Source organism: Cebidichthys violaceus, unplaced genomic scaffold, assembly GCF_023349555.1.
Source record: "Cebidichthys violaceus isolate CVI_PGR_0920_01 unplaced genomic scaffold, fCebVio1.0.p SCAF_15, whole genome shotgun sequence".
Classification (NCBI taxonomy): domain Eukaryota; kingdom Metazoa; phylum Chordata; class Actinopteri; order Perciformes; family Stichaeidae; genus Cebidichthys; species Cebidichthys violaceus.
The window spans coordinates 4,886,152-4,913,831 of record NW_027176318.1 but is presented as its reverse complement, the minus strand read 5'-3'; the positions used below and the strand labels follow the sequence as shown (position 1 = coordinate 4,913,831).

The 27,680-nt window shown below is 46.0% G+C and overlaps 1 protein-coding gene across 1 annotated transcript in view; it reads right to left on the bottom strand.

The window, feature by feature from the left end:
- Positions 1-27,680, bottom strand: part of pard3aa (par-3 family cell polarity regulator alpha, a) — a 312,866-nt gene that overhangs the window by 163,391 nt on the left and 121,795 nt on the right. Inside the window, 4 exon segments of the mRNA XM_068710318.1 lie at positions 1,674-1,799; positions 5,667-5,750; positions 6,795-6,895; positions 26,712-26,849. Coding sequence (XP_068566419.1) covers positions 1,674-1,799; positions 5,667-5,750; positions 6,795-6,895; positions 26,712-26,849 — 449 coding nt within the window.

Here is a 27,680-nt window from a genome sequence, read left to right as displayed (position 1 = left end):
AAAAATCACTCACGGGCGCACACTCAGGAATGATGAGTGTGTGTGTGTGTGTGTGTGTGTGCGCGTGTTTGCACGCAAATGTTCCCACCTGCACATATATAGTGCCATCACTCCAGTAATCAGCCTCCACGCGAGCCTGATTAAATAATAAATTACCCCATCAATGCATCATTACATTCAGTTAGATTAAGCGCCTCAAAATATTTACCCATGCAAAACAATCCAGGGAGATTAGACTATCACTTTAAATTGTCGCTCTGTGCGGTGCACAATCAAGGTCGGGTTGGGGGGGGGGAGTGATGAGAGAGCGGGGGGGGGGGGGGTGGGGGGGGGGGTTTAGCTCCTTTAACTCATTTTCATGCAGAATCGCAAACATCATATGCATTTGGATGCTGGTGAGGAGCGAGTGTTTGGTGGGGGGGGGGGGGGTACGTGCGGAACGCTAAAAAACATCACTCCCTAGTGGATTTGGTTTGTAAGCCTCTTTCACAGTAGAGAAGGCTTGGAAAGAGACTGGGATGTTTACTAATGACAATAGCATCATTTTGATATAGAAAAAAGAAAAAAAAACCTAAAACCTTAGTGGCTTTGTACACGCTCAGATGAATCCATTAACATAATGTGGTAAGGTAACCGTGATAGTCTGGAGTTCATTCTTAGCTGGTGTAACATTGTAGGCATGCCAGGCCTAGATCAAATGAATTTTGATCGTAATAGAGTAAAGAAATAAATGGTTAGTCTCTGACTACTTCTGAACACAGAGGGGTTCTAAACTTGGTCTCTGTCAGTCATCCAGCAGGGTGGCTCTAAGCCCAGTGGTTTTTTAGATGACTATGTCCAGGCCAGTATGACTGTGGGCTGGGCCTTCGTTAGCAGGAATCAGGGCTATTTCTTCTGTGGAGGAGTGGATGATAAGGGAGAGAGCCGGGCAGATCCCCGTACGCTGCCTCCAGAAGGCAGCCTGGAGGAGAAGCAATCTATTTCTCAGCCTGACACACACACACACACACACACACACACACACACACACACACACACACACACACACGTGCACACACATGCAGGAGTGTAGATAAGACGTTATAGCTTGGTGTAGCTGTGCGTGTGTCAGGCGTACGCATGTGTGTCTGTGTGTGTGTGTGTGTGTGTGTGTGTGTGTGTGTGTGTGTGTGTGAGGAAGAAGGGTGGCTTTGTGTAAATGGGTGGAAAAGTCACAGGTTTATATCTTCATTTCACTTTAGGAAATGAAGGGGAGCGATGAATCGATAGAAATGAATTGAGAGAGGAGTGTAGGTGGTTTCGGATCAGGGCGGTGCGAAGCGGTGGGTGAAGGACTGCAGGTCACTGAGACCTATTACAGGAAGGCCACCAAAGTCAGTAATATTTCTGTTTTATTGTGCAGCTGTGTGGGTGTCCCGTCTCTCTGACGTTTGGGCTCCACTTATCAACAGCAACACTATTTACTGTCCAGCACAGGGCCTCTCAGTATGAACTGTGGCGCTGAAAGGACAGCGCTTCAGGATAACGCCGTATGTGTGCTAGCTTTGGAAGCAGCGGAAGAAATTAAAATCAGCATGGCGTTCAGAGGACCTGATGAGAAGGGGGCCTACTGAAATGATCTGAGCAGTTAGGGTAACCCAACACAACCGCAGAGGGTCAACTTTTGAGCTTACTGTTCGAAGCGCAGGTGGCGGATGTCTCCCTTGTTAATTTTGACGATGCAGTCGTTCTCCTGGAAGAGACGCTCCTGCTCGGCTTTCCCCCCGCGCTCCAGACGCTTCACCAGCAAGCCCTGAGTCCTGGAAATGATAACACAACGGGTTACGGATAGAACATCGTTCAGGCACACGCTGTATCAAATACACCGCACACAGTCACATTCCAATATACTGAACAGCAGGCGGCAAGTTGCAAGCCTTGTCCCCCGCATCCTTATATTTAAAAGAGTTAATGACAATGCATAGAAGACTAGGGAAGATGGCATGGAGGAGGGAAAAGAAGGGAATATAAAGATAAGCTAGGTGATGAGAGTTATCCAAAGGAGGTAAATCTCATAATTAAATCTTGTAATCATTTGATTAGTTGTTGTTTAATGGCCTGGAGATTTATAACTGTTTATTTTTTTTCCCCACCAGATTTTGGAGAAAGTATTTAAGTTCACAAAGTAACTTTAGCTCAGTTGTAAGGAATGTACTTTTGCACCCTACTGTCACCAAAAGTAAACTCTCCAAACTCTAAGCCAAGATAAAGACCTGCATTTTTCCTGGAGAAGCACCGCATTACGAACACAATTCTAAGCCCGTGTCCGTCCCTCTGTCCTGCGCTCTGTCCGCCTATCCGTGGGCAGGTTTGAGAGAATGACAGGGCGGGTTGTCTGAGGTAATCCAGACCAACAGCTAAGAGATCATCTTATAGCTTCAGAGGAATCGCTGCACTTTCCTTCACTGGAGCTTAAGACGAGAGCCGGCAGTGCCGTAATAAATACCCGAGCAGTTCCACGGCAGCGCAAGCTCAGCAATCCCTTGAAAAGAAGGCAACCTTTACCTTCAAACCCCCCCCCCCCCCCCCCTCCATCACTCCCTCCTCTAAATAAATACATCAGTGAGCTCCTTGGGGCTTTAGGCCCTGAGGATAACCACATGCAAAAAGATCTGATGTGTGCTCTCACAGCAGAACTACAAACTCATCCGTCTCTAAGGCGTCGGATGCCTGAGGAAGCAGGTAGACTGACTGAGTGCAAACGTTTGGCGTCCTTGCATAAACTGACAAAAAGTTTGGAGGGCTCACTTTTTTGGGAAATTAAAAATAGTGACGAAATATATCAGAGCCAGAAGTATTTAGAAGCCAAACTCAGATGTGCAAGATAACGCTGCAAATCAACAGCTTATCGGTGGCGGCAAGGACACAGGCTACGTGCTCTTTGTCATTTTCAGTTCCCTCCTGTCGTTTCACTGGACACATAAACAACAGCACATTTAAATCGTGACCCTGTTTACCGCGGACGTCAAGGGCAGATTTGCAGAGCTCTTTAGCATTTCAGCCAAACGGGCCACTCTCGGAACATTGCCCTAATTGGCTGCATAACGTGGACATCCACGCTCCTCGCCGCAGACTCGTCTCGGCTCCTCAACGGGGGTGAACGGCCTCAGCGTCGAGTTGAAATTAAGGATCACAAAAGGCCCTTCCCTCTTTCTCGGTGGCTGAGCCGGCTGAGCCAGGTCAGCTTAAGTGTGTTGAACAGAGAGTAATTGCGGGCGGCGCGGAAGCGGACATGATTGCGCTTTATCTCCATAAGTGTTGGCAGCTTTGAAAACAAAGTATTGCGAATGTAGATTACAGCATGGACACACTCTAATGACTTCTGATCTGGTAGCGAGCCAGGCGCAGTAGATGAAGGGGTCTCGGTTGATCCCTGATCAGTATTCAAAGCAGCAGCAGGGAGGATTGGTGGATAAAGCGGCATCTTTTAGAGATTTGAGGAAGATGATGATTTAGTAAAAGCACTGTTATTGTGATGACTGTAATGCACTGCCGCCCTCTCATTCCTCCTCATCTGGTGTTTTTTTTTTTCTTTTTTCGTGGAGATATTTATCAAGTTCTTGGGGGGAAAAAAAGGAGAGCTAAAGCAAAATCTAAATGGCACTCTCACAGGCTGCGAGTCAGTGAATTAATTAGGTGTCAGATATGAGCACAGAGAGTTTGTAGTTAGACGATTCTCTGCAAACTTTTGAGAAAATATCAAGTCTCACTGCTCCTACAACACAAGCATCCGCATCGCGCTGCGCTGTATGGATTGACTCCATCTTGTGGCCGGGCGGCAGTGCTGAGAAGTGATTTGAAGGAGGCCACCTGCTCTCATCCACTGCCTTTAATCAAATAATAATCCAATCAGGATCCATTTATCCGCGGCAATTATGTCCGCAGTTTGTTTACAATTGAAACTGGTCATGGAATGAGAAGTTCATTAAGCAAAGAATGCATCTGCCAGGGCCGTGTGTGTGTGTGTGTGTGTGTGTGTGTGTGTGTGTGTGTCTGCAGATGTACAGTCGTTTTTGTGCGCACAGCAGCCAAAGTGGCAGCACAAACTGTGTCATGTGTGTAAGAGACAGACAGAGACAGTGAGAGTCTGTGCGGGAACACACTGCTCATTGTAAGGCCGTACTGTTCACAGACTGCATGGGTGTAAGTTCATGCAGGTAAAGGTCTGTGCATGTGTGGGTGAGAGAGAGAGAGAAAGAGAAAGAGAGAGAGAGAGAGAGAGAGAGAGAGAGAGAGAGAGAGAGGAGTGACAGTCTCTGAGCTCCCTCCTCTAGCTGTGTCGCCCTCTGCTTGGATCTTACTTCACGTCAGTACGGTGGAGCAGAATGCGACGCTGGAGCGCCTGCAGTTGTTTGTTTGCCGTCTGGTTTTGCGGGCTGTCTGACCCCTGTTGCCCTGGTCTAGACACTAATGACAGCCCGCTGAGCCTGATGCCTCCTGTCCTAGCGCACGGCACACAGGAAAGAGCTGGGCCAGGCCATTAGCATCATCCCACTGACCAGACGCTAAGTCTTATCATGTCTGAAGTTAATTGAAGGCTCTGATGGCTATTAGCGCCGACCTTAGCGGACGGGGGAAGAAACTGACTAGCCATGCGCCGTTACTGCCAGGTGCAGTTTGATTGTGTGGGGGATACAGAGGAGCTGGGGGATAATAGCTAATAAACAGCTGGATTTGAACTTTAATTTAAGCGATATTGCTTGGTGCCACTCATCATGAATCGCCGCTTTCCTCTTCTGACTCAGGATAACTCACAAGTGCCACAGTTTATGAGGAGTCAATCGCACGAGGTCAAAGCTAAATATAGTTTCCTGACACTTGGTTATGAACAGCAATGGGATTAGTGTCCCAAATAAATGACACGCAGCAATCTTCAATGACAGCCACCCCCCCCTCTCTCTCAAATGTCATCCCATTCCATCTCCCCACTTTGTCTTTTCACCTCATTCCCCTGCCTCCCTCTCCCTGCGCTGAGTAGTCACAATCACCTTGGTGGTGTGCCAGTCCCTTGGCGTGCAGCGGGGGGATCTGTGTTATACACAGGCTTTTAGTTTGATTACATCTGGCCACTTCCTCTGCCCTTCATGTTTTTGCTGGAATAACTGTAAACTGGGATGCATTCCTCCTTTTGTCCCCTGTCATCGACACTCCTCATCGTTTAAAAATACATAAATAAAAAAAAAAGTCAAAAGAAAAGCCGTCTGAATCACCTTCAAAGCTGTGTGGACACCGTTGTGACTGAGGACATACAGTAGGTTAGGATAAAAGACAAGCGTAACGCGACTTGGATAAACTTTGCAGTCGAGAGCAAAGCTGATTTCCGTCTGTTCTCCTGAGGGCTGCCGAGCTTTCGGATGTGTGCGTTGCTGGGCATTGACCTGGTGTTTCAACTGTGAGACTCACAGAAATAGAAAAAAAAATATACTGTATATATGGACGGGAGAATAAGAGTCAGTGAAAAAGACAGCCTGGAGCAAACATGTAAAAAGACGGGAATAAAAGAGAAACTAGAGGAATATGAGTGAAATGATGAGTGATAGTGAAATAAAAAGCAACATCCATGGGTTTTCAAAAGCTATTGTTGTACACTGAGCTGGCATCGATGCTCAGAGTTCCTTTTCTTTTACCTGGCGTCCTGCGAACTGAGAGGCAATACGTGGATCCCCAGGGGCCCTCCTCCGTTGGACACCTCGACTGGCTTGAGCAGGCCTCTGCAGGACGATGATGGATGAGGCCGAGTGGACGAGAAGAGGGAGGAGAACGGGGGAGGGGGGGGACACGAGTGAATAAAACAACAACGACAAGAAAATGACAATGACGAGAAAATGCAGAAAAGCGGGAAATAAAAGACGACACAGTCAAACATGACAAGACCTTGATGGGCTGTATGGGATGGGGGTTGGTGCGGCCTTATTGGTGGAGGCTGCATTGTGTTGTCTTTATGAAGTCATTCATTACAAAGTCAGGCTGCCGGACCTCAGGGTCGATTTGGGACCCAAATGGAGACTCCAATTAGGAGATTAAGATCAGATCGTTGTGCTAAAAGTAGACGGATTAATTGAAAAACGTGTGTGGAAGGTAGAGGGGGGGGGGCTTCATTTTGTGCAGATAAGGACGTGAAGACAAATGAGCACACGCGAGCGTTGATGCAGATGAGTGTGACGATGTTGATGGAGGAAGGCGTGGTCGTTGTGTTTGCTTTGTGTTGTCTTTGTCATGTGGTGACATGGTTGTGTTTAGGTGCCTGGTGTCTGGCTGTTATTCAGTCATGTCTGGTATGACAGTGATACATTAAAAGTATAAAAATCTCTGGTCTCTCTCTGGTGTCATCTAGACATGTAGATGGTTTGTGTTTTTTCTGCCCAGGTTTTGAGATTCCTGCAGCCACCCTGTTTTAAAATGGATTTAAATTTATGATAAAAAAAAAACCCGCTAAAACTTCACATAATTCAAACTGTTCAACAGTTTTTAAAGGGACTATTCTACAGTAGAAAATAGGTCCCATGAAAACAGGAACCATGGTATCTATTTAAATGGAACAGCACTGCAAACAAAAGTCTATTGTGGCGGCAGATATATCTGAGAAAGATGTATCTTATCACGCCAAATAAGATCAAAACTATCTACATGAGCAGATACCAGAACCGGTAAACAAATACATTTCTGAAAAATGTTGGTGAAGCAACCCAAAAACATACTGTATGTCATATAGGTGGTCGGGGGGGGGGGGGGGGGGGTTGTTGTTGATCACTCACTCTAGACTGAACACATGTGGATGTTCCACTGAGGAATCGGCCCTCCCTATTGGCTCTATCCTTTCGATCCTCCTTTCCTGTCTCCTTCGCTCTTCCTCCTCCTACACAGAAAGAAAAAGAAAGAGAAGAAAAAAAGACAGGATAAATCATTAAAAACCTGTACCAGCAAAGTAAAAGACTCACACTCTCAATGTCATTATTTCTATTTGGCAGTGCTTGCATCTCCCTCTCTCTCCTGACTATAGCTCTCCTCTGGCTTTTAATCCAATTACCTGAAGGAACAAGTAACAGCCTCAATTCTAAATCAAAAGAGACTTTCTGCAGAGCACAGACGACGGCACCGATCCCGCCACGGAAACAACCTTCCCGGCCAAAAACTTCAGCGACTGTAGTGACAAAGTGGCCCTGATCGATTGCTCCCGCTCAATCAATCAGGTCTGGCCCGGGGCGTGGCACCTGCTGCCAGCTTTTTTTGCAGTGATGCGATCAGGTCTAGAGTGAAGGAAAGTGGTCGCGCCCGCTGTCGTTTGTTTCTCCCGTGCTCTTTCATTTCATTTACTCATCTTCCTTCAGGGCCATTAGGCAGCGGGGGCCGGGAGGCTTTTACAGGCCGTCCAGACGTCTGAGGACTTAACTAGGCTCTGGAAAGGAGAGCAGCCTCATGCTCTCCTTAATGGGTTATAAAATCCTTATCTGAGCTCTCTTTATGGGGACGGTACAGATTGAGCAGGGCACTCACATGCAGTGCTGACATGAGAGGGAGACATATCTAATGACACAGGGTTCAATTCCAAGTATCTGTTGAAGGTTAGCTATAGGAGGAGCTCAGGAGGTTCATCAACAAGTGAGCATCAACATTTCAAATTTAAAAAGACAAGTAATTAATTTTTTGCTTCCAGTCCTGTTAGTAATTTCTACTGCTTGTGTGTGTGTGTGTGTGTGTGTGTGTGTGTGTGTGTGTGTGTGTGTGTGTGTGTGTGTGTGTGTATGTGTGTGTGTGTGTGTGTGTGTGTGTGTGTGTGTGTGTGTGTGTGTGTGTGTGTGTCAGCCCCCAGATGAGAGGGTCTGCTGAAACGCTTTGTTAGCCGCCGCTATTCCTCCGCCCCTCACCCCTCACCTTCCTCTATCTCTCTCTTTTGCTGAAATGTCAAGCACATCCGAACAGGTCTCGTGCCATCCTGGTTTAGTTATGGAAATGGGTTCAACCTCTTTTCAGAGCCCGGGATATCTTTGGCGACACGCGGGGGGGCGTGACACAGAGGGACTCTGTCTCCTCTATTTATTTTTGAGAGTGTGGCCATGAAATTTTCATCAGCAGTCTACCTTTACAGACCTCGACTCAGCCCGCCTGTCTGTTTCCCCTCTCTAACCGTTCGGTATGAAAATGAGCCAGTCAATCAGTCAGCCCTGCCTTTAATTACGTGTCAGCTGAGTTCCCGGGTGCCTCGCGGGGCCCGTTATTCACAAAGTCTTCGATAAACCCCCCCCCCCCCCCAGGTAGGTTGGCTCCATTTTTTTATGCATATATGTGATCTGCACAAAGGACCTGACCACCTGCGGGAGCCCATGAATAAAGGACGGGAGAGCGGGAGAGTGGAGAAGGCAGGTGAAATTGGACAAGAATACATTCAGAACCTGTGCTGTAAGTATATGCTGTAAACCGGGATTGTCAGAAACTGTGGTATAAAAAAGAATATGTTGACTTTATTTCATGCTCAGCAAGAAAACGAAGGCGGCGACGGAGCTCGACGTCTTTGTCTCATTAGACCACAGAGTGATCTGAGAGGAGAGCTGATTCACAGCGTGTCATCACAGAAAGTGACGTGTAATTAACTTCAGCAGCTCGCAGCAACAATCTCCTGTCCGTTCATTTGTAAATGGAAAGTGGCTGTGGGTTCCCTCTTAGCATCCTTCTGCAGGAATACAAGGAAAACTAGAGACGTGTCATGTGATGGAACAAAGAGGAGTGTTACCGTCAGAGCACCAAGGTGAAGAGATTCTAGGCCGAAAGCACAGTGCGAGCGGTTTGTGAGTGTGTGATATGTGACAGGTAAATGACCAACAAAAAAAAAAAATAAGAGAGCAGCACTGGAGCAAGGTGATATTTCTATTCAGCTGTATCCCGGAGGATGGGTGTGGAAAAACTGAAAGGAATGATGAAAATGACACCAAAGGAGAGAGGAGCTAAAGGAAAGACATTTCAGGAGAGTGGAGGCGGGAACATGAGCTGTGAATGAGAGTAATGGGTTGGACAGCTTTGTTAAAGGTGGGGTGAATCTGTAAGCAAGGTGAGATCTTCACTTGTTTCGAGAACTTGCTTAACTGTTTTCGTCTTGAAACAAGTGCAGCGATTCCGCCTCACACGCTCCGGATTCAGATATTGACTTTCCTTCCGAGGACATCTGTGGAACAATTGCACTCTACTTCAGATATGAAAGTGGAATCATTTCACTGCATCGGCAGGACGGTAATGTTTTTGTGAAAATGTTTAGCACCTCTAAAGTGAAGCAAACGGCCACAATATCCAGCTTAAACAAATAACACACCCGTTCTGCTCTACTGGTTTGTGAGTGTCCGTGTTTTGAGAGCACATTTTCACCCTCATGTTTAAACAACAGGCTTCAACTGCCAGTAAATGTCCACCAGAAACATAAACGCAGGATTGACACCTGACCCTGGATTCGAAACGCAGTTCTAAAGTGGCCACTGTGGTTCATTAAGAGTCAACAACGGGGCTATGCAAGCAGCAAGGGCACAGCCTCCTCATTAGAGCCTCTGGACGACGACAGACAAACACATAAGGCTGAACATGATAAATAATGACTTGTTAAGACTGACATTTCAGCCAGTGAGGACCTTTGTGGTGGCTGATAGCTGAGTCACAATTGCAGGGGTCAGTGTCTCCTTGTGACCAGGGCCAGCAGGAGAAGCCATCTCCTTTTATATTCACTGCCAGCCCACTTATTGTCTGTCCTCGTGTCAGTGGCAAAGCCGTGCACTGACTGACAGCAGAGGAGAAGCAACGGGCTAAATATACATCCATCTCTCTCTGCCCATCTCTCTCTCTCTCTCTCTCTCTCTCTCTCTCTCCATCATTCTGAATCTACCACTTCCCCCCTCTCTAAAAAACCCTCCGTTTCTTCCTCCCCCTTGAGTGCTTTTAGCACCCTGTTGATCCCTTGGTAACCAGTGGAGTGAGGGAAAGCAACAAAGCTTTTCAACTCTCCATGACACACATTCCTAGCGCTCTCTCTCTCTCTCTCTCCGCTTCACTCCCTCCCTCCCCCTTATCTTTCTCCCTTCCTCCCTGATCTGTGGCCAAAAAATCCACCAGCCTCTTTAACAATGAAGGAGAACAAAAAAGCAAAAAGCAAGGGTTGGAGGCTTGGCCATTGGACAGCTGCAGCATTAGATTATTGAGACCCATATGAGAAGAGAGCGAGAAAGAGAGAGAGAGAGAGGGGGGGGAGGGAGAGAGAGAGAGAGAACGAGAGAGGAAGAGAGGGGGAGAGCTGCAAAGTGCAGAGTCTTGTTACCTTCAAATGGACAGACAGGTTAGAACAGTGAGAGGACCAAGGAGAGAGGCGAAGAGTGGAAGGGAGGGAGGGAGCAGCTGTCTGCTCACGAAGGAAACACTGTACACACACACACACACACACACACATATTAAGGCCCACTGCTTGGGGGTTGGGGCAAAGGGTGTGTGTTGAGGGGCTGTCATTCTCCATCAACCGCTGTCCTAAAGGACACCTACTGTGAGCACACGCATGTGTGAGAGTGTGTCATGCCATTAGCCATGGGCGAGTACAGCATGTATCTGTTGGGGGAAAGAGGGGGGGGGAGGGGGGGGACTCCCTCCCGAGCCCGTCTTTGGCGTCAAGGGCTTTACAAGGACAGGTTCAAAGGTCGCGGCGTGTGGTGTGTTCCTGGCCAGCAGCCCTCCTTTAGGGTCTGTGCGACAGCTTCATGTCGGACGACGCCACGCGTTCTCTTACAACCGGGGCCCGTCTGTGACCAGCAGAACCACGGAGGCCAAAGAAGTATCCCAAGAAATGAACAATGTGGCGTGTCCAAAAATAAAATAAAGGAAACAAGCAATTTAACCAGAGCATTTAGCAAAATGGCTGTGGAAATATTTACAAAGATCCGCCTTTCCCTCCTTATCCAGCCAGCAAAAATTACGAATTATTAATTGAGCGAGGTGACACACGCCCCTCGAGGAAACATTAAACCAGCCAAAGGTAGCAAACGAAGGCAACATGTGAAAAGAATCTGTTTTCAGGGAGCAGAGGTGTAGAAAGAAAGAAAGAAAGAACCAAAAAAAGCAGCAGAGGCGGAGGCTTTTTCCTCTCCCTCACTAAAGGTTAAGGAGCCATAATTGTACCCTCATTACCTCCAGTTAATGCAGTTCGACTAAACACTGTACAACAGACAAGACCGAAAGAAGGACTTCACAGTGCCGGCCGCATCGCACAATGGCATTGACATACGAAGACAAGCCGCCGGTAATAACTCCTAATTGTCCTATTAAAGTCCCTTTGACCTCACAAAGCAATTACCAATATGTTTCCATCTTAAGCGGAGCCAGAGTCACGCTGAATCAATCAGCGGTTAAAATAAGCCTTCGCGGCATTGGACGCGAAGATTCTTCACCTGAATCTGACCCACAGATGATCCCAAGATGGATGCGGTGTGTAGCTGCAACTGAATTGACCGTACATAGATTACCCTGCATGTTACAGAGGGTCTCTTATATCCCTCATATCCATCTCCTCAGAGGAAACTGCCAAATTACGCACAAATATCGCCCGTGTGAGTTGATTGGACGTGACCGTTGCACCCAACGACCCGGCCCCACCCCTCCCTCCGCCATCCTTAACCCCTCGTTCCCCAAGCAGCCCGTCGGACTCCAACGCCATTAAAACAACCGATACATCACAATGACTGAGATTATGGGACACTTATTTACATTTATGCTGGGGATGGGGAGCATCATAAAAGGCTGGAGCGAAGAGTTAAACTGGTTAGTGGATGATGAAGGGTCATAATGTCCTCCTTCATCCAACCCACAAGTTCCCTAAATGGCACTTAATGCTTGTCAGCAGGGAGGCAAAGACCAGTTCCAGCATACCTTCTTATCTTCTTTATATTGTTATGATCTTATGGATCACGATGATGTAAGCTAATGGGGATTTCAATACGCGGCGATGAGGATTCACTTTGTTGATGGGAAGCGAGTCGTACACAGAATACACAGCGTTGCACCTACTGTATCGGGTGCTCTCCGATGAATGTTTCATTTGTTTGGCAAGCTATTAGCTTCCCGTTGGCCTGGAAATTGCAGATCTGGAAGGAAATCAAAGCCGCGTGACCCCGGTGCCTGCTTTTTCTTGCTTTGTATATGTGTGCGTGAGAGAGACAGAGAGAGAGAGAGAGAGCGAGGTTACGATACTATGGTCCTGTGTTTGTGTGCCAAGTTGAGAAGCCCAGGCGGCGGCTGTCCTCTGATGAGGACATGTGTTGTCTTTCATATTTCACACCCCTGCACCCACGGGCCCCAGCCTTGTTCAAAGGAGAGCACTGGCATTCCGGATTACATGTACTATTCCTTTTGATGGTGTCGAGAGGGAGTCAAGTTTGAGTTGTTGTGCTAGGTTAGGACGGTGGGGAGTGGGGCTGGGTATCAAGAACCTGCAGTTGGAACCAAATTTTTTAAGAAAACTGTTGTTTTTTTTTGTGATTCCGCTCATCCGTCCTGACAGCAAAGTTTGGACTTACTCAACAGTCGGATACATGTATGAATGCAGCCTTTTTGATATCACCGAGGAGACATAATCAGCTAATGCTAGCACAGTATCGCGTACATCAGGAAAAACATTCATCTTGTGGATGGCAAGCACTTTTTCTTAATTTAAAAAAAGCATAAAATACCACATCACTTCTGTCAGTCAGAATTTGATAACAATCCAAATCAATATCAATCACAATATCGTGAAAACAAATTGATAACAGGCCCCCAACATATCTCCATTTTCAATGACATTTTTTTTCCTGCCAATGATATGCATGGTATACTGTATTCTCAATTTGCCAGCCTATACGTCTGTCTCTCTTTGTTTCGTTTGGGAAAGACATGGCTTCTGGCTCATGAACGTTCAGGCTCTGATGTGGCTTTACTTGAAGCAAATTACAGGGACAGACAGGTTCCTAATGCTGTTAAGCAAATTAGATCAGAGATGTGAGGCCGCATTTGTCCACATCAGGACGGAGGGCGGCGAGATGTGGAGGGGTGGGGACGAGAGGCGGACAGTGCCGTCTGGGGGCCGATATTTGGCAAAACAAAGGCCGTCCTCTCTCTGCACTCCGCTCCTTCCGCCTATTTGTCTCTCAACTCCGATCTTCGTCCCTTCTTTTGTCTCTGCCCCCTCCGACAGTGAGAGACCTGCTCTGTGCCGAATACATCATCTGCCAGCGCCTGTTTCATATCAGGGCTGGACTGATCTATCAATGACACAGCTTCCTTTGCCTTTGCCCACTGTATCGTTAAATTGCACTTTAATTAAATTAGGCCTGCTAATTATGAGAGCTTAAATCAATCACCAGGTCAATAACAAAGGCCCAAAGCGGACGGGGAGGTCCGAGACTTTTTCCAAACCTCATCAATAACAGCCGCAACCGGAGCAGACCGTTCCTGTACCGGAGAGCCGGGGGTTCAAACGAGTAGGAAAGACTGCGAATTGAGTTATCGTCACCGGCTTTTGTCCAGAGCACTTCTTCCCCGTACAAGCCCTGTGAATAATGTTGTTTGAATACAGTGGAAGTGTTTCAAAGAGTCCCGATGTGCACAGCATTTTGCACTAGAATAGCACTTCAAAGGGGGTGTTTTTAAAGCAGATTTACAGTTTCTGGTGCATGAAGGAATTGTTCAAAAGGGATATTATCACCTCCCAGACACCTGGCTTAGGTGAAGGGAGGTGATTCTGAACAGATAATCCTGGGGGTTGAGTGCGCAGCCCAGCTGAGCGGCCGGTCCCATCTGAATCCCGGGTCTTTATCCATGCATTAAAAAGAGCTCTGTGGTGCTTTTCACAGATTAATCATCATTTTCAGCTTATTAAGTAGGAGGACAGTCTGCTTTCCACTGTTCAGAACGTTTAATCCATCTTTCAACTGTGAAGGTCAGTGAGCAAAAGTTACCCCCGTTGAAATAATAGCGGGTGTTTGAATTTCAATGAGAGCACCCGCCCGTTCGGATCTGGGTCACAATTAAACACATTTCTTTCTTTTTTGTTATTATTTCAGTCGCCCATTACGTGAGTCAGACTCACACTGACTTATTGAGTCGCGCGGCGGCTGCCAATAAACTGCACTCTCCTTGCAGCCAAATTGTCATCCGAAACCATCTGATACACTGTGACGCACATGTTGTAACGGCAAGTAATAATGGCGGCATTGGGAACTAAAATGTGGAGAGCAGCTATTCACACAAGACTCTCATGCATTTTCTATAGGGATGTTTTAACACGCTGCGACCTCAAACTCTAAATACACTGTCAAACTCTAAATACACTGAACATGAAGAGAGGGAATGAAGACGAGGGAACGAGGGTGAACGGCGCCGAACGATGAATAATCAAGTGGCAAGTAAAGCTTTGGTACACATTGAGGCGAGTTATTACAGGGGGTGAACGGTCTCCTCACAGATCAGCCGTTGTTTGCTGCCTTGTTTGAGCAGGTGGGGGGGGGGGGGGGGGGGGGGGGGCTCATCTGTAGCGTCATGGGAGCAGTGTGGGGCGAGGCGCGGGGTGCTTTCCATTTCGTTTTAATTGGAAGCTGAAATTCTTGGATAAGGAGGAGACAGAAAGCCATTTGGCCGAGTCCCCGCTCTCAGCCAGGGCTAAATGAAGAGGGCCGTGTGGAGATGAGGGGCCTGTGGAGGGCCAGTAATGAAGAGAGGTCCCAAAAGACTCCGGCAGAGCCGCGGTAATCTGGCGGACCCAGGGAGGAGGGGCCGAGGTGGGAGTGGGTGCCGGGGGGGGGGGGGGGGGGGGGGGGGGGGGCACGCTTTAGTGGAGAAGGAGGGAGGAGAGAGGAATGAGAGGGAGGTAGGAGAAGGAACCTAAGGGGGTCTGAGTTACACAAACAAACGTCAACAGCCTTGTAATTATTCGGATATAAAAAAGTCATTTTTGCGTTTCTACGTCGTGGCTCTGTCCGCGTGTGATTTAAAGAGATATCGATTGATCAAAGGAGTGTGCTAGTTAGAGGTGAAGATAATTGACTTGCTAAATACAACAAGTGATTGCAATCACTGACAGAGATAAGAGCTCGGGGAAATCATCAGTGCCACAACAAACAAGACGGATCGGTGCGTGGATAGCCAATTTGCAGCATGTAAACATTGCGCACGTGAAGAAACACACCTCAAACCCAGAGCACCCGTAGGCATCCTTACATATCCAGGTATCTGTTGCTGTTTCAGCCAATCACATAACAGCAGCAGCAGGAGTCACATCTTCCAACACATAACCCCCCTCCCCCCCCCCCTCCAACAAGCAAATCAACTGGTGTTTCGAGCTCCACTGTTTTCTAAATGGAAAAGGCTGTCAGCGTGGTTCTGCTTGAAATCATGATTACATGTGGGAATATCAGAGTATGTTGTGATGGAGCTCAGCAGGGGTGCTATTCTCCACAAAAAGCTCCCATGGCCTGTCTATAGAGAACATAAAGAGGAGAGAATTCCAATGGGGAACTCTGCAGGGAGAATGGCGGCCCATTACAGAGGTGCTCCATGCTACGATGACACCATTAATGCTACCTCGGCAATTCTAAATTCAATGTGGGCATCCAGCCTTGAGAGAGTTTTAAAGGCCAAACCTGAATGTAAATGAATTCATGAATAAATAAATAAATACGCAGATAAATGTAATATTCATGTCTCATTTCAATTGTGATTTATTTAACTGTGACTGAATTAAGCATCACATTACATTTACATATTAATCCATTCATTTAATCACATAAGTAGTAGTAGTTGCATGTACATAAATGTACTGAACAACACGGCTATTCATTGTTTTGATGTAATTTGTTGTTTGTTTTAAGTTTCATGTTTTTGAAATGTCTTATGTAGTTTTTTGAACATGTTGCTGTTTTAAGTCTGTTCCTTGATGCTTTTATGTGAAACCTTTTAATGCTGTCTTGGCCAAGAAAAAGAGATTTTAAATCTCAATGGGAAAATCCTGGTAAAATAAAAATAATACACACACACACACACACACACACACACACACACACACACACACATATATATATATATATACAGTATATAGTTAGTCATGGCTCTTTAAACCCCCCACATTAAGACGTTAAAAGGATACCAGTGGTTTTGCACGTTTTACTGCAGATTTTCAAAACTATGTCATCAAAATTGAATAATTCATTTTTTCAACGTTTTCAGACATTCCAGATGGTTTCCAACTGTTTCATTTATTAATGTGGATTAAAACTAGCGTGAGACAGGTAATGTATCACCGGGAAGAAAGTGGCACCGTGATGAAAGTTAAGGTACGTTTTTGTGGTTCGGCTACTGCAGTCAAGCGTGATATCGTTTGTCTTCCGGGTGGTGAATTAATGTCTTGGTGGGATGCTCCAACACCCAAGATTTTAGCATGAGCTGACAAACATCAGACTCCTTCATAAAAGGAGATGCCAGTATTATCCTCATCCTTGTCTTCGATGATGAAATCGGAGTTGTCAGAGCTTCCTGTCAGAAGACATTTCTAACGATGTTCTTTGTACTACTATGTCTGACGTGATTGATTATCCACGGTACTTAAAGCTAATTTAAAGTCTCAGCAAGTTCATCTTCATACTGCACTGAAGTGAGTGAACACCAAAGCATCTGTGCTTCATATTCACTTCTCATACAACGAATAACAAGGTAGATAATGTTCAAGGACAATTTGACGGAGCGCTTGACGCTTGATGGACGCGCATACAAAGTATTCCTCTGTAACATCTTTATCATGATGAGGCTGCGTGACCTTTACAACCATTTCGCTGCCACAAATGTATCTGGATACATCCTTTATGCGTTGCTGTAGGCTTTTCTTTGTCAAATGTTGAAATAAAATTGGACGAAAATGGTTCACAATGACGAACGGAGCAATATCTGAATGAATCCAAATTCTGGTGGTGCAGCACAAAGTGGCTGGCTACCATGGCTACATCTGTATGGGATGACCAGAAATGGAGTGATTGGCCCGCTACCATCTGTCCCCTTCTTCCCCTCTCTCTTTAAAGGCTCTCTATTCCTCCATCTCCTTGGCTCTGAAATGAAACCACCTCATTCCCCTCTTTTCGCATCCAACTGTGACCCCTTTTGTTCTCCGGCCGATGCAAACGGGTCTCTTTGGCCGAGATGGCGAAGCAGCCCGTCTCCTGTTTTCTCCGTGGCCCTGGGATGTGGATGTTTACTGTCGGCCGGGGCCTTATTACATTCCTTCAACGACTTAAAAGCATTGCCCCCCCCCCCCCCCAAAGGGACCCATAAAACAGAGCGAAAAGCCTATTGTGACAATGGACCTCATTGTGTCAGAGTGGACTCATTTGGCACTCTGCGGAGAGTGGAAATGTGTGGCATATACATTTATTTTTTCAAAAAGCTGTGAGGGAAGAAAGGGTGAGAAAGTAGAGAGAAATCAAATAAATAGGAGTGAATGACTTCGCACTGTGGGAAATCTGGCACTGTCAATCACAGACGTCCATCTAGAGCCTTAGTGTCGGGCATAGAAAGAGCTTTTAGCCGTAGCTGTTGCAGAATGTACTTTCTTTGGCTTTTTGTATTTGTTTCGCTCTTGTCCTTCGAGTTGGAGTCAGGTTTTGCTGTTTTTGAATGGTCATTTAAGGAAGACATCTTTTTGCCCCGGCTGCCAACCAGAGGGGCGTAATTAACTTCACAACAGCAGAATCTTGCATGAATATAGGCCATGTGCCTCCTACAAAAGATTCAGCGCTTCCCCCTCCAAAGCCTAGTCACTGCACCCCTCTGGAAAAAAAAAAAAGTAATTGGATTCAACTGAAAATGTAGGAAGATAAGCACAAAATGGTTTCACCTTAAGAAACATTGTGAAGAGTGTGCATCTTCCTCTCCCAGCTTTGTTCTCCGCTGCCCACGCTGGTTTGGCTCCACGCTGGCGGCCCCCGTTTTATTCCCTGAAGTCATTATTGTCTTCGGCTAAGGTGCCCCTGCTCCCTGTGATTTGTGGGTAATGAGCTGGCACCCCCCTGCCCGTGTTCAATTATTCTCATTGAGAAAGTGATTTCTCACTCCACGGAGCAAATCAGAGGAGGCGAAAGCGCAAACCCTAATCGAGAATTAACGCGTTCACAGCCGGCAGTGCGGAGAGGGATAGCCACCCTGATGCTGCGGAGGTGTAGATGGAAAAGAGGGGAAAGAGGACGGAGGAGGGACGGAGGAGGGACAGGCGAGTGACGGTCAACGAGGTAAAAACGATTTTTCACCTGTCCCTGAAAACCCCTGTTTTAGTACGTCTACTTGTCTTTAGTGTTTTGAAGTGAGAACAAGAAACTGAACAAAACTTGTCAGAAGAAAGGTGATGTGTTTACAGCTTGAGCGCAGACAGCCTTGCTGAAGGGCTGTTAGCAGTGATGGGCTGGACGTGCAAGAGGGAACGACATCTGAGCAGTAATTAACCACGGAGAGAGGGAGAGAGAGAGAGGGAGAGAGAGAGGGAGAGAGAGAGGGAGAGAGAGAGAGAGAGAGAGAGAGAGAGAGAGAGGGAGAGAGAGAGGGAGAGAGAGAGGGAGAGAGGGAGAGACAGAGACGAAAGAGGAGAAAGCGAGCAGACGAGTGCAAACTTTGGAGGGAATAAATCCAGACGAGGGGGAGAGATGAAGAGCAGCCATAGCTCAGTGAGTACTAATGACCTGACAGGAGGAGAGGAAGACAGCTTCAGCACGAAGAGGAAGGACACAGACGTATGTCTTTACGTTTGAACCTAGACATGTTGCTTAAATGAATCTCGATGAAACAAGTGTTTTATTAACAGCTGAATATCACGATGACTAGTATTAACTAATGCAACATATTAATCGCATTCCACACTTTTATTGTTGTTGTTGTTGTTGTTGTTTACTTTAATTTCCCATTTGCTTTTTCGGAGGCTTTTTTTTTTATTCTGACAGAACTATAATTCTAAAGAAAAAAGCAACAATATTTTAATTCTCAGGGGGAGGCTACTGCATTTAAATTAGTTAAATTTGAAAGGTGGCACAAAAAGCTTTCGGGAATATATACAAACAAACATTGCTATCAACCCTCTGAAGCCTGAATCAGTCAAACTCTAATCTGAACTGTCTAGTCACACACGCAGCCTGCAGAGCAAGACAGGTTAAACATTTTCAGGCTACAGTACAGCTGATAGAGGGGAGCGTTGGCAACTTCCAAAAAAAAAGTCTGCCGCCTCCTCTCCTGTTCAGACGAGATAAGAGACGAGACATGATTTGCACGATCCTCAATGAAGTAAAGAAGACAAGACAACGGAGAAGAGCAAGAACAAATGAGAGCTATCTTGCTTGGAGGGGAAAGAAAAGCCAAACGTAGCACGGAACTTTGTCATGGAACAACAGAGGATGACAGCCTTTATTTTTTCTTCTTCTTTCCAAAGAAGCTGATTCCCAATTCTGAGTGGAGCAACATTTTTCTGCTTTTTCTCTCTCTTCCGGTCCCCTGCTGGCGGCCTTTTCACATGCTGTCCTTGGGAACTACATTTGTCTGCTGTGTTATGTGCTTGGGATTAAGTTGTGAAAGTTTCTCTGAATTGTTAAGCACTTATTCCTATCATTCACATTCTCCGTCGGCCCTGGTGTGTGTGCGTGTGTGTGTGTGTGTGTGTGTGTGTGTGTGTGTGTGTGTGTGTGTATGTGTGTGTGTGTGTGTGTGTGTGTGTGAAGGTGAGAGGGGATCCTTGCTGAATGCTAATAGACGGAAAGAGCCGAGTGAGAAAAGCTTCTGGGCAGAAAAGCTGCTGGATGATTAACTGTCTTGTACTCAATATAAATCACACCCACCCACACACACACCCACACACACACACACACACACACACACACACACACACATATGTTACGGTTCATGGCGATTATCACCGCCATTTATTTCTAACAAAGATGTTAAGTTAATAATGAGACGTTAAAAAGCATTAATTGCTCATTTACAATCTATTTTCCCTGCTGTGGAATGAATCAACTAAATCACACCAACAGTGTGTGTGTGTGTGTGTGTGTGTGTGTGTGTGTGTGTGTGTGTGTGTGTGTGTGTGTGTGTGTGTGTGTGTGTGTGTGTGTGTGTGTGTGCGTCTGCTCACTCCAAAAGATAATGCGACTTTGCTCAAATATCAGTAGGTGTCCCTACAGTTCACATGCAAACCTACGTCCTGGAACTGGCCCCACCATGAGGTTGACACTTGTGACTTTAGGTGAAACGTTTCAAAACAATCAGATGGATTGTCATGAAATTTGGTGCAGAGATTCTTACGACACAGACAGTCGTGTCGTACATCTGAAAAATGATGACAATGTGATCCGCCTCAGCTGTACGTTCACATTAGTTTGAGGACCTGAACAGAAAAAAAGTGGTAAAAAATAGAGAATGTGGTGTCTACAAAACGAGGCCCTCGACAAAGACGTGTTGCGAAGGGAAAAGGAGGCTCCGTGCAAAGAAATAGAGGATGTTTGCAAAATGAATTAAGAGGAGCAGAGTATGTTGAAGGACTTGGAAATTGAGAAGAAGACTTTGCACCAAAAATAGCAACAACAACAAGGCAGAGAAAGATGCCATGGGGCAGCGAAATGTCATTCTGCAAAAAAGAATCTCAGCACCTAAAGAAAGGTCTGCACGACCTGGAAGCTGCTTGATACAACTACGATGTTTCAAAAAATAAAAAAGAAATACCTTGCAAGAAATAAACCAAAGGTTTCAAAATGAAAAAGATAACATGAGACAACAAAAGCAGGGTCTGCATAGAGACATTCAGACGACCCCAAAAAAACCCTCCAAGAGCTAAAGTGTGTGAGCACAGTTATTGAACAAAGCGGGAAAATTATAAGGTAAGATGTCAAATGCTAAATGCTAAAGCTAACTTCCCGAGCCCACTTAGAGGTTAAAGGAGGAGGTGACCAGAACTAAATGAGGCTTAAAAAGCAGCGCAGGCCTGGGCTCTGGTCTGTCAGGGGTCATGAAGTTCCTGCAGGGCTTCAGTGGCGATGACTAATTAAGAGAGGAGAGGCCATTGTGACGCTCCGGGCTCCATTGTTCTCATTCAGGTCCCAGGCTGGACAGGGAGCGTCCCTGGTGAGCTCCCATTTACACGACACTCAGACGAGGAAAATACAGGCCACCCATAGACTGTATATAAGAAAAGTGGACGGAGTCACCGTGACGTCACGCCATCTTGGCAACCAGGAGTGACACTAGAGGGTGGAACTAAGTACAACCGAACGCTAAGTACACATTTGTAGGTGACCAAAAAGGTTACAATTAACTTCCATGAACTGAAACACACTGTGAAAGAGTTAAAGTTGTGAGACGCAGACACGGACAAATCTCAGACGGACAAAGCTGTGGTAGAGACCTGCCAATCACAAGGTAGCCACGCCCTAAAGCATCCCCTGCTTTATGGTCTATTCAACTCTCGATGGGACTGTAAATTACTAAATGAACACCATGCAACCGGAGGAGTCGACCACTGCCGGCTATTGGAAACAAAATGAAGTTTAAGGCACTTCCGCATTTTCAGACCCGGGGGAGTCCCCCACTTAAAGATGTACAGCTTGTGATTTAGTATCAGACTCTCAAATTCAGTCTATACTCAAGGTAAAGGTAAACTGGGCAGCAATTAGAAAGCTCCTGGTGAGTTCATGCATACACTGACATGGTCTTCTACAGAGAACATGCACAAGGGCCCTCATCTGGTCCTGCAACTTGTTTTTGGAGCCGACTGATCTTCCTGTGCGAGTTCCAAGGGGGAATTAAGGGGATAAGGATAAGTCCAAGGTCCTCTCTGCAGGCCCAGGACACTACTGAGCCGCTCTGGAATGTGGACTGCTGTTTTTACTGTGCACTCGCCTGCACTAAACAAAACCCCCGACCTGCTTATCAGCCTTGATCTGTCTGAAACCTAACGCACTCACACTGCATCCACCAGATCGCCCTGGAGAGAAGAGAAACGGGTGAGCTGTCCTCTGCCAACCTCACCCGTCCTCCGCGTTCGTCTCTCAGACGGACAGGTAGGAACAGAAAGGGAGACTGTGTCAGGCGGCCAGGGTTTGGGGGTTATTGCTGTGTTTTCTCTCCACGCTCAACTGCATTGCCGGCGGCTCGCCTCGGGGTCTGCAGACTGTGTGGGCTTTGCCAACATGCTAGTCAGGAGAATACACTGAGTTCACTCACCAACTACTGGTATTTAAATGAGAACTAACGTGCAGAGCAGACCCATTCAAGGTTTGTTGAGATTCTCCACTTCAGATGATATTCTGATTTGTTTGCAACTGTATACTGGAATTACTCCTTAAAGCAATTTCTAAAAAGGAAAGGACTTGCAAATTTTACACTTTGAGAAAAAAAAACATTAATTCACTGTGCTTTATGTGTAAACACTTTAAATGTGCAGAAATAAAGCTGCGTTGTTGTAAAACAACTGTTGGCTTCCTAACTGAAGTGAGAAACCCCCCAAAAAAAGGTGAGAAAAAGAACATTTTGGAGAGGAATCAGTTCACAAATGCACAATCTGTGTTTGTTTGGTGAGAAATCTTTGACGCCAGCATATAAAAGGTGTGTTCGCACTGTTCCTCTTATTCCGGCTTGAAGTTGAACAAACTCATCTCCATTAAACATGTTGGCTCGGTGATTTAGCCGGGCACCTCGCCACTTTGGTTTCCTTTAAAACTCGCCAGACAAGGTGTCTCATTTTGACAACAGAGAGAGGGAGGCACTTCCCACAGTTGGAGGCTCGATCAAAGATGTCTGATCTGAGCTGCTTCCACTCAGACATGTTTTTGACTCCGTTATGTAACGCTTTAGTTTTGCTTCCTCGCTTTTTCTTTCATTTTGTTATGGGCATGACTGTTTGAAACTGATTTCAAAGCAGCATCAGTAAGCCAACACATAATAAATCAATTTATTTTGGTTTGAAAATGTTTTATAAGTAACAAATCATAATCAGTATTTGTAATAAAAGTGTCTCCCTGCATATTGCTGTTTCTAAAAGCCTTAAACTTTGAACTTCTTGGGTTTACTTCAAACGTCTCCGTCTCCCTCCATGTGAGCCATTTTGATTGGGTTAAATCCCTCTGTGACTGACAGCTGGTGTCATTCCCGCCTCTGGTACAGCTCATGATAATGGCCTCCGGTCCCTCATCAAGGCTGCAAAATAATACAGTGGAGAGGCACTCAGCCAGATCCGAATGTGTGTAAGTGTGTGTGTGTGTGTGTGTGTGTGTGTGTGTGTGTGTGTGTGTGTGTGTGTGTGTGTGTGTGTGTGCATGTACGTGTGATGCTGAGCGGGAGGGATCATTAGCATTCATCAGTGGGATAACAGACCAACGTTAATGTCAGCTGTTTATATAAAGAATAACTCATAAGGCCTTGGCGTATATGGGCTGATAGAGCGGGCTCTTCTCCACGCCACATTTGTCAGGTGGTGTGTGTGTGTGTGTGTGTGTGTGTGTGTGTGTGTGTGTGTGTGTGTGTGTGTGTGTGTGGGTGTATTTGTGGAAGGGTGGCGAGGGACTGATCGGCTGGAGCTCCCAAAGTCTCAGACGGAATTGTTTGACACTAAAGTGAATTTATGGACTGGCTGGATAAACATACTGTAAGACAAGTGAGGCGTGCTTTCCACATATAACCAGAGCGGCGAGACAGCCTCGTGATCAGTGCTGTACGCTGAACATTTGGACAAAAAAACACAAACACAAACCACTGCATTATAAGGAGACACCGAACTCCTTATTAAATCCATGAAATTGTCTCGTTATCGAGATTAATCACAGATTCCGGGTTTAAAGGGGGATTAACTAAATCAGCCACAATACTGCCCCATCTATATTACATGACAAGTTATGTAATGTCAAATAAAATGCTGACAGAAGCACTCCTGCAACACAAAGCTTCAAATCCCTCATTGAGTTTATCACGTCTGTGTGCTTGTGATGACGACAGAATCACAGCTTCTACAGTCGATCCAACAACCATTTTGGTATTTTAAGCACAGAAGTCAATGTGTCATTTGTAGTCAGCCTGACTTCACATTCCTAATTTATAGCACTGGGTGGGTGTGTGTGTGTGTGTGTGTGTGGGGGGGGGGGGGGTCTGCTTAAATATGGATGGTGAAGTGAAGCACTTTAAGAGGCACAACAGAGCTGCTTCGCCTACATCCGCCATAAAAAGGAGAAGATGTAGGAAGAAGTGCTTAAAAACTTAAGGTACAGTATGACTCAGGGAGGGAGGCTGTGTGCATAGAGCTGAGAAAAAGATGCTGCACACACACACACACACACACACACACACACACAAATGATATACAAAGTAAAGAATGCGTCAGATGTTTCAGAGAACAAACAGAAATGAGTGTGATGCCCTTTCTTAGTTGTCTTTGTTTTCGCTTGAATCTTTTCTCATAAAGCAGAACAATGAAGTACAGGAGAAAAATAATCCATGATAAACAAACAACTTCTAATTGGTGAGATTTTCCTAAAAAACATTGTGTGTACGTAGCTGTGTGTATGTGTGTGTGTGTGTGTATGTGTGTGTACTCTCATTATCTCCGCCAGCGCTCTAGCACTGATCACAATTCTTTTTAATTAACCCGTGGCGTGTATTTTTATCTTCTGATGCTATGCTGCTGCGCTGCCCGTCAGTCAGACAGACAAAGAAGACAAAGTATCAAACAGGTACGTGTGGGAGGGAAAGGCAGCGATCAAGCCGGAGATACAGTGACTCAAAGGAAAGAAACAACCGGGCAACGCGGTGCCTCTTTGAAGCCGTCGCCGTGTCACCTCTAATGAGCGGATTTGTGTTTTGTGAATCATCTTAAATCGTACAGCTGTCAGATTACAAAGACTCAGGTAGCACCGAGAATTAGCCATCGGGTGGACGCTTAAACTCGCACTGTGACACTCCTGCTGTTATTCATCACATGTTTACACACTGTACTGGTGTCGGTAGGCCTCCTGCTCTGAAAAAAAAGAATCTTATATTTCATGAGATATTGATTTATATGTATTTACCTGGAAACCTTACAGTTATCATGGATTTAGGTATCTCATTTTAGAACAAATTGACATTTACGTGGCACAGTTTGTGTCTTCTTTAAGCTGAGAGAAACATAGCTCATAGTTCAAATCAATAAAACGTATCGAGTAACAATCAAGTAGTGGATAGAGTCCAGTTGATTTAAACTACTGCATACACACACACACACATAAATAGTGCAGATTGTTTGTTTTCCTCTATAGGATGTTTGTGTGTTTCGTGGCATGACTTCAGCAGCTTCAGCCAGACAAAACACACAGTGCACTAAGATAGCTTCTTTTTCATAACATGGCTTTGTCCTGACAGACTGTCTAGTCAGAGACAAACACTGTAAGAGAGCTCTCCAGAATGAAAACACTTCGTAATTTTGCCTCCGTAACAATGACACACAACCATGGCCAGGTTGATTCCCTCGGTTGAGACTAGAGAGAGAAACTCAAACAGACCACCCAGAAACCCAAAAGCACGGCGGCCCAGACCTTCAGGTGAGAACCCTGGCAAGCTGAATGGAATACCACACAGGCAGCTAGAATGTCCATCAACTCTTTTATTACATGTGAATTGGCTTCTCTATTCTTTCCATATCACTACATTTCACAGCCTTTCTTTGCTCTTTTCTCATCCTTTAACTGGGAGGCGGGATCGATTAAACACCTCCTACATAGGTCAGAGCAGGTAGCTGGGACACCTCCTCTTCGCGCCGAGCTCGGCGTATCCGACACCTCCCGAGGTCATTTCTGCTCTCCCGGCGGAGAGACTCTGTCACTTTTAATAACTTTTAAAAGAGAACATTTTTCCTCTCCTTTGACAGGGCGCCGGAGTAGCGGGTCCAGTCGCAGAGTGAGACAATCACAAAGTGGCGACGGAGCGGGGAGGTGTGAAGTGAGGAGACAAGCCTGCAGTGACTCACAATGTGCGCTGTTACTTTATGAGAAGTACCGCCACATGGAGCAGGAGAATGAAGTCTGATGTCAGTCACCTGTTTCTAGTCGGCTTGGGCAGCGAGCAGTCAGTGGGGATGTAACCACCTCGCTGTTCTCTGTCACTACCGTGCTTACAATCGCTGTAACATGGCAGGGCTCGATGCATCATGACACCATGCTGCCTGTGTGCGTTTTGTTTTGCAGCCACGCCGAAGAACTAAGTCCACTGTTGCTACTTTAAGGTGCTCTGGATTTTACGTCTCAGCCAAATGGCATATGTTATACAGTATGTTACTGTCACTCAGCGGGACATATTATGAGGGCGTCAGGGCTGCCAAGTGGGCGTGAGAACTATTCTTGTGAGCAGATAATAACACTTGCCAGAAATGTTGTGACAGTATGTACGATCCAATTTGATCCCTTCAGATTATAAGACCTTTTCCAAGTACCGAACCAATACCAGTGTTCTCTTTCTGTATACCTCACAGTGTGGAGCTCTTCATGATACATTTCATGTAAGGTAACGTGAGGCCAGGGATTGCTGTGACACTTCAAACTGTCCTTAACATTCCTGCATGTAAACTGAATTTAATGTGGATTTGGACATGCTAACGCTTATGTTTTCCTATCTTTTTGTGTATTAAGTCCCAACCTCCATACCTGTTCCTGTCTGTCCAGCCATTGGTCCACCATTGGATGGTTGGCGCTCAGGGACGATCGAGTCATTTCTCTCTGGAACTGAGTGGTCCAGCCACTCGCGTCGCGAGGAAGACTCCGATAGGCGTGGCCTCCTCTGCCCTGCAGAGGAACAGAAGGAGGCGGAGAACTCAACATCGCTGCATGAGTATCACTTCCATTCTCCATGTTGTCTGCGTTTGAACGGACAGATTTGTGGGTTGGAGCTATCTATAGCAGCTGGATGACAGACATCTAGCGATGGATGTCGGTTAGTATATCTTGGACCCGCGCCACAGACCAGTGCTGTGTTGTTCATTCTGGTCTCACTCCCTTCAACCCTCACCCCTAACCCGCCGCTAAACCTGAGCCGCTGCTTAGAGGCCTATTACAATAAGACAGCCGCAGCTAAGCTCTTCCATTACACCTTCCAAAACAACACTGCCAAGGTAATGTCGAACACCGGCAGACTTCAGCAGACTTATTACAATGGCCACGAGCACAAAAAACAAACTAAATTACATTCCAGACATGCTAGCCCCGGCATTGAAATATTGGCAATTGAAGGTCGCGGTAGCTGAAGCTATCTGAATAAAGATGAAAGCAAATTAATATTAAAAGACACGGCGGAGACAAGGATTCACCAAGGTACACAAACAGAATGAGAATGATTAAAGGTCTGATGAGTTACGAAACAGCAGCTAAAGAGCGAGACGGGCAGAAACAGAAGTTTGGCTTTCTTTAATGAGACATCACACAACAGAAGAACACAGACAAAAGTTTAAAAAGAAAATCTCCCAAGTGGCATGTTGCCGAATGAGAGGGAGGATGACAGACAGCCGACAGGATGAACAAAGGCAAATGGCAAACAAGTTATGTTCGGCGAGGGATAAAATAGCAGCAAACAATGCAAAGAAAAGAGAGAGAGAGAGAGAGAGAGAGAGAGAGAGAGAG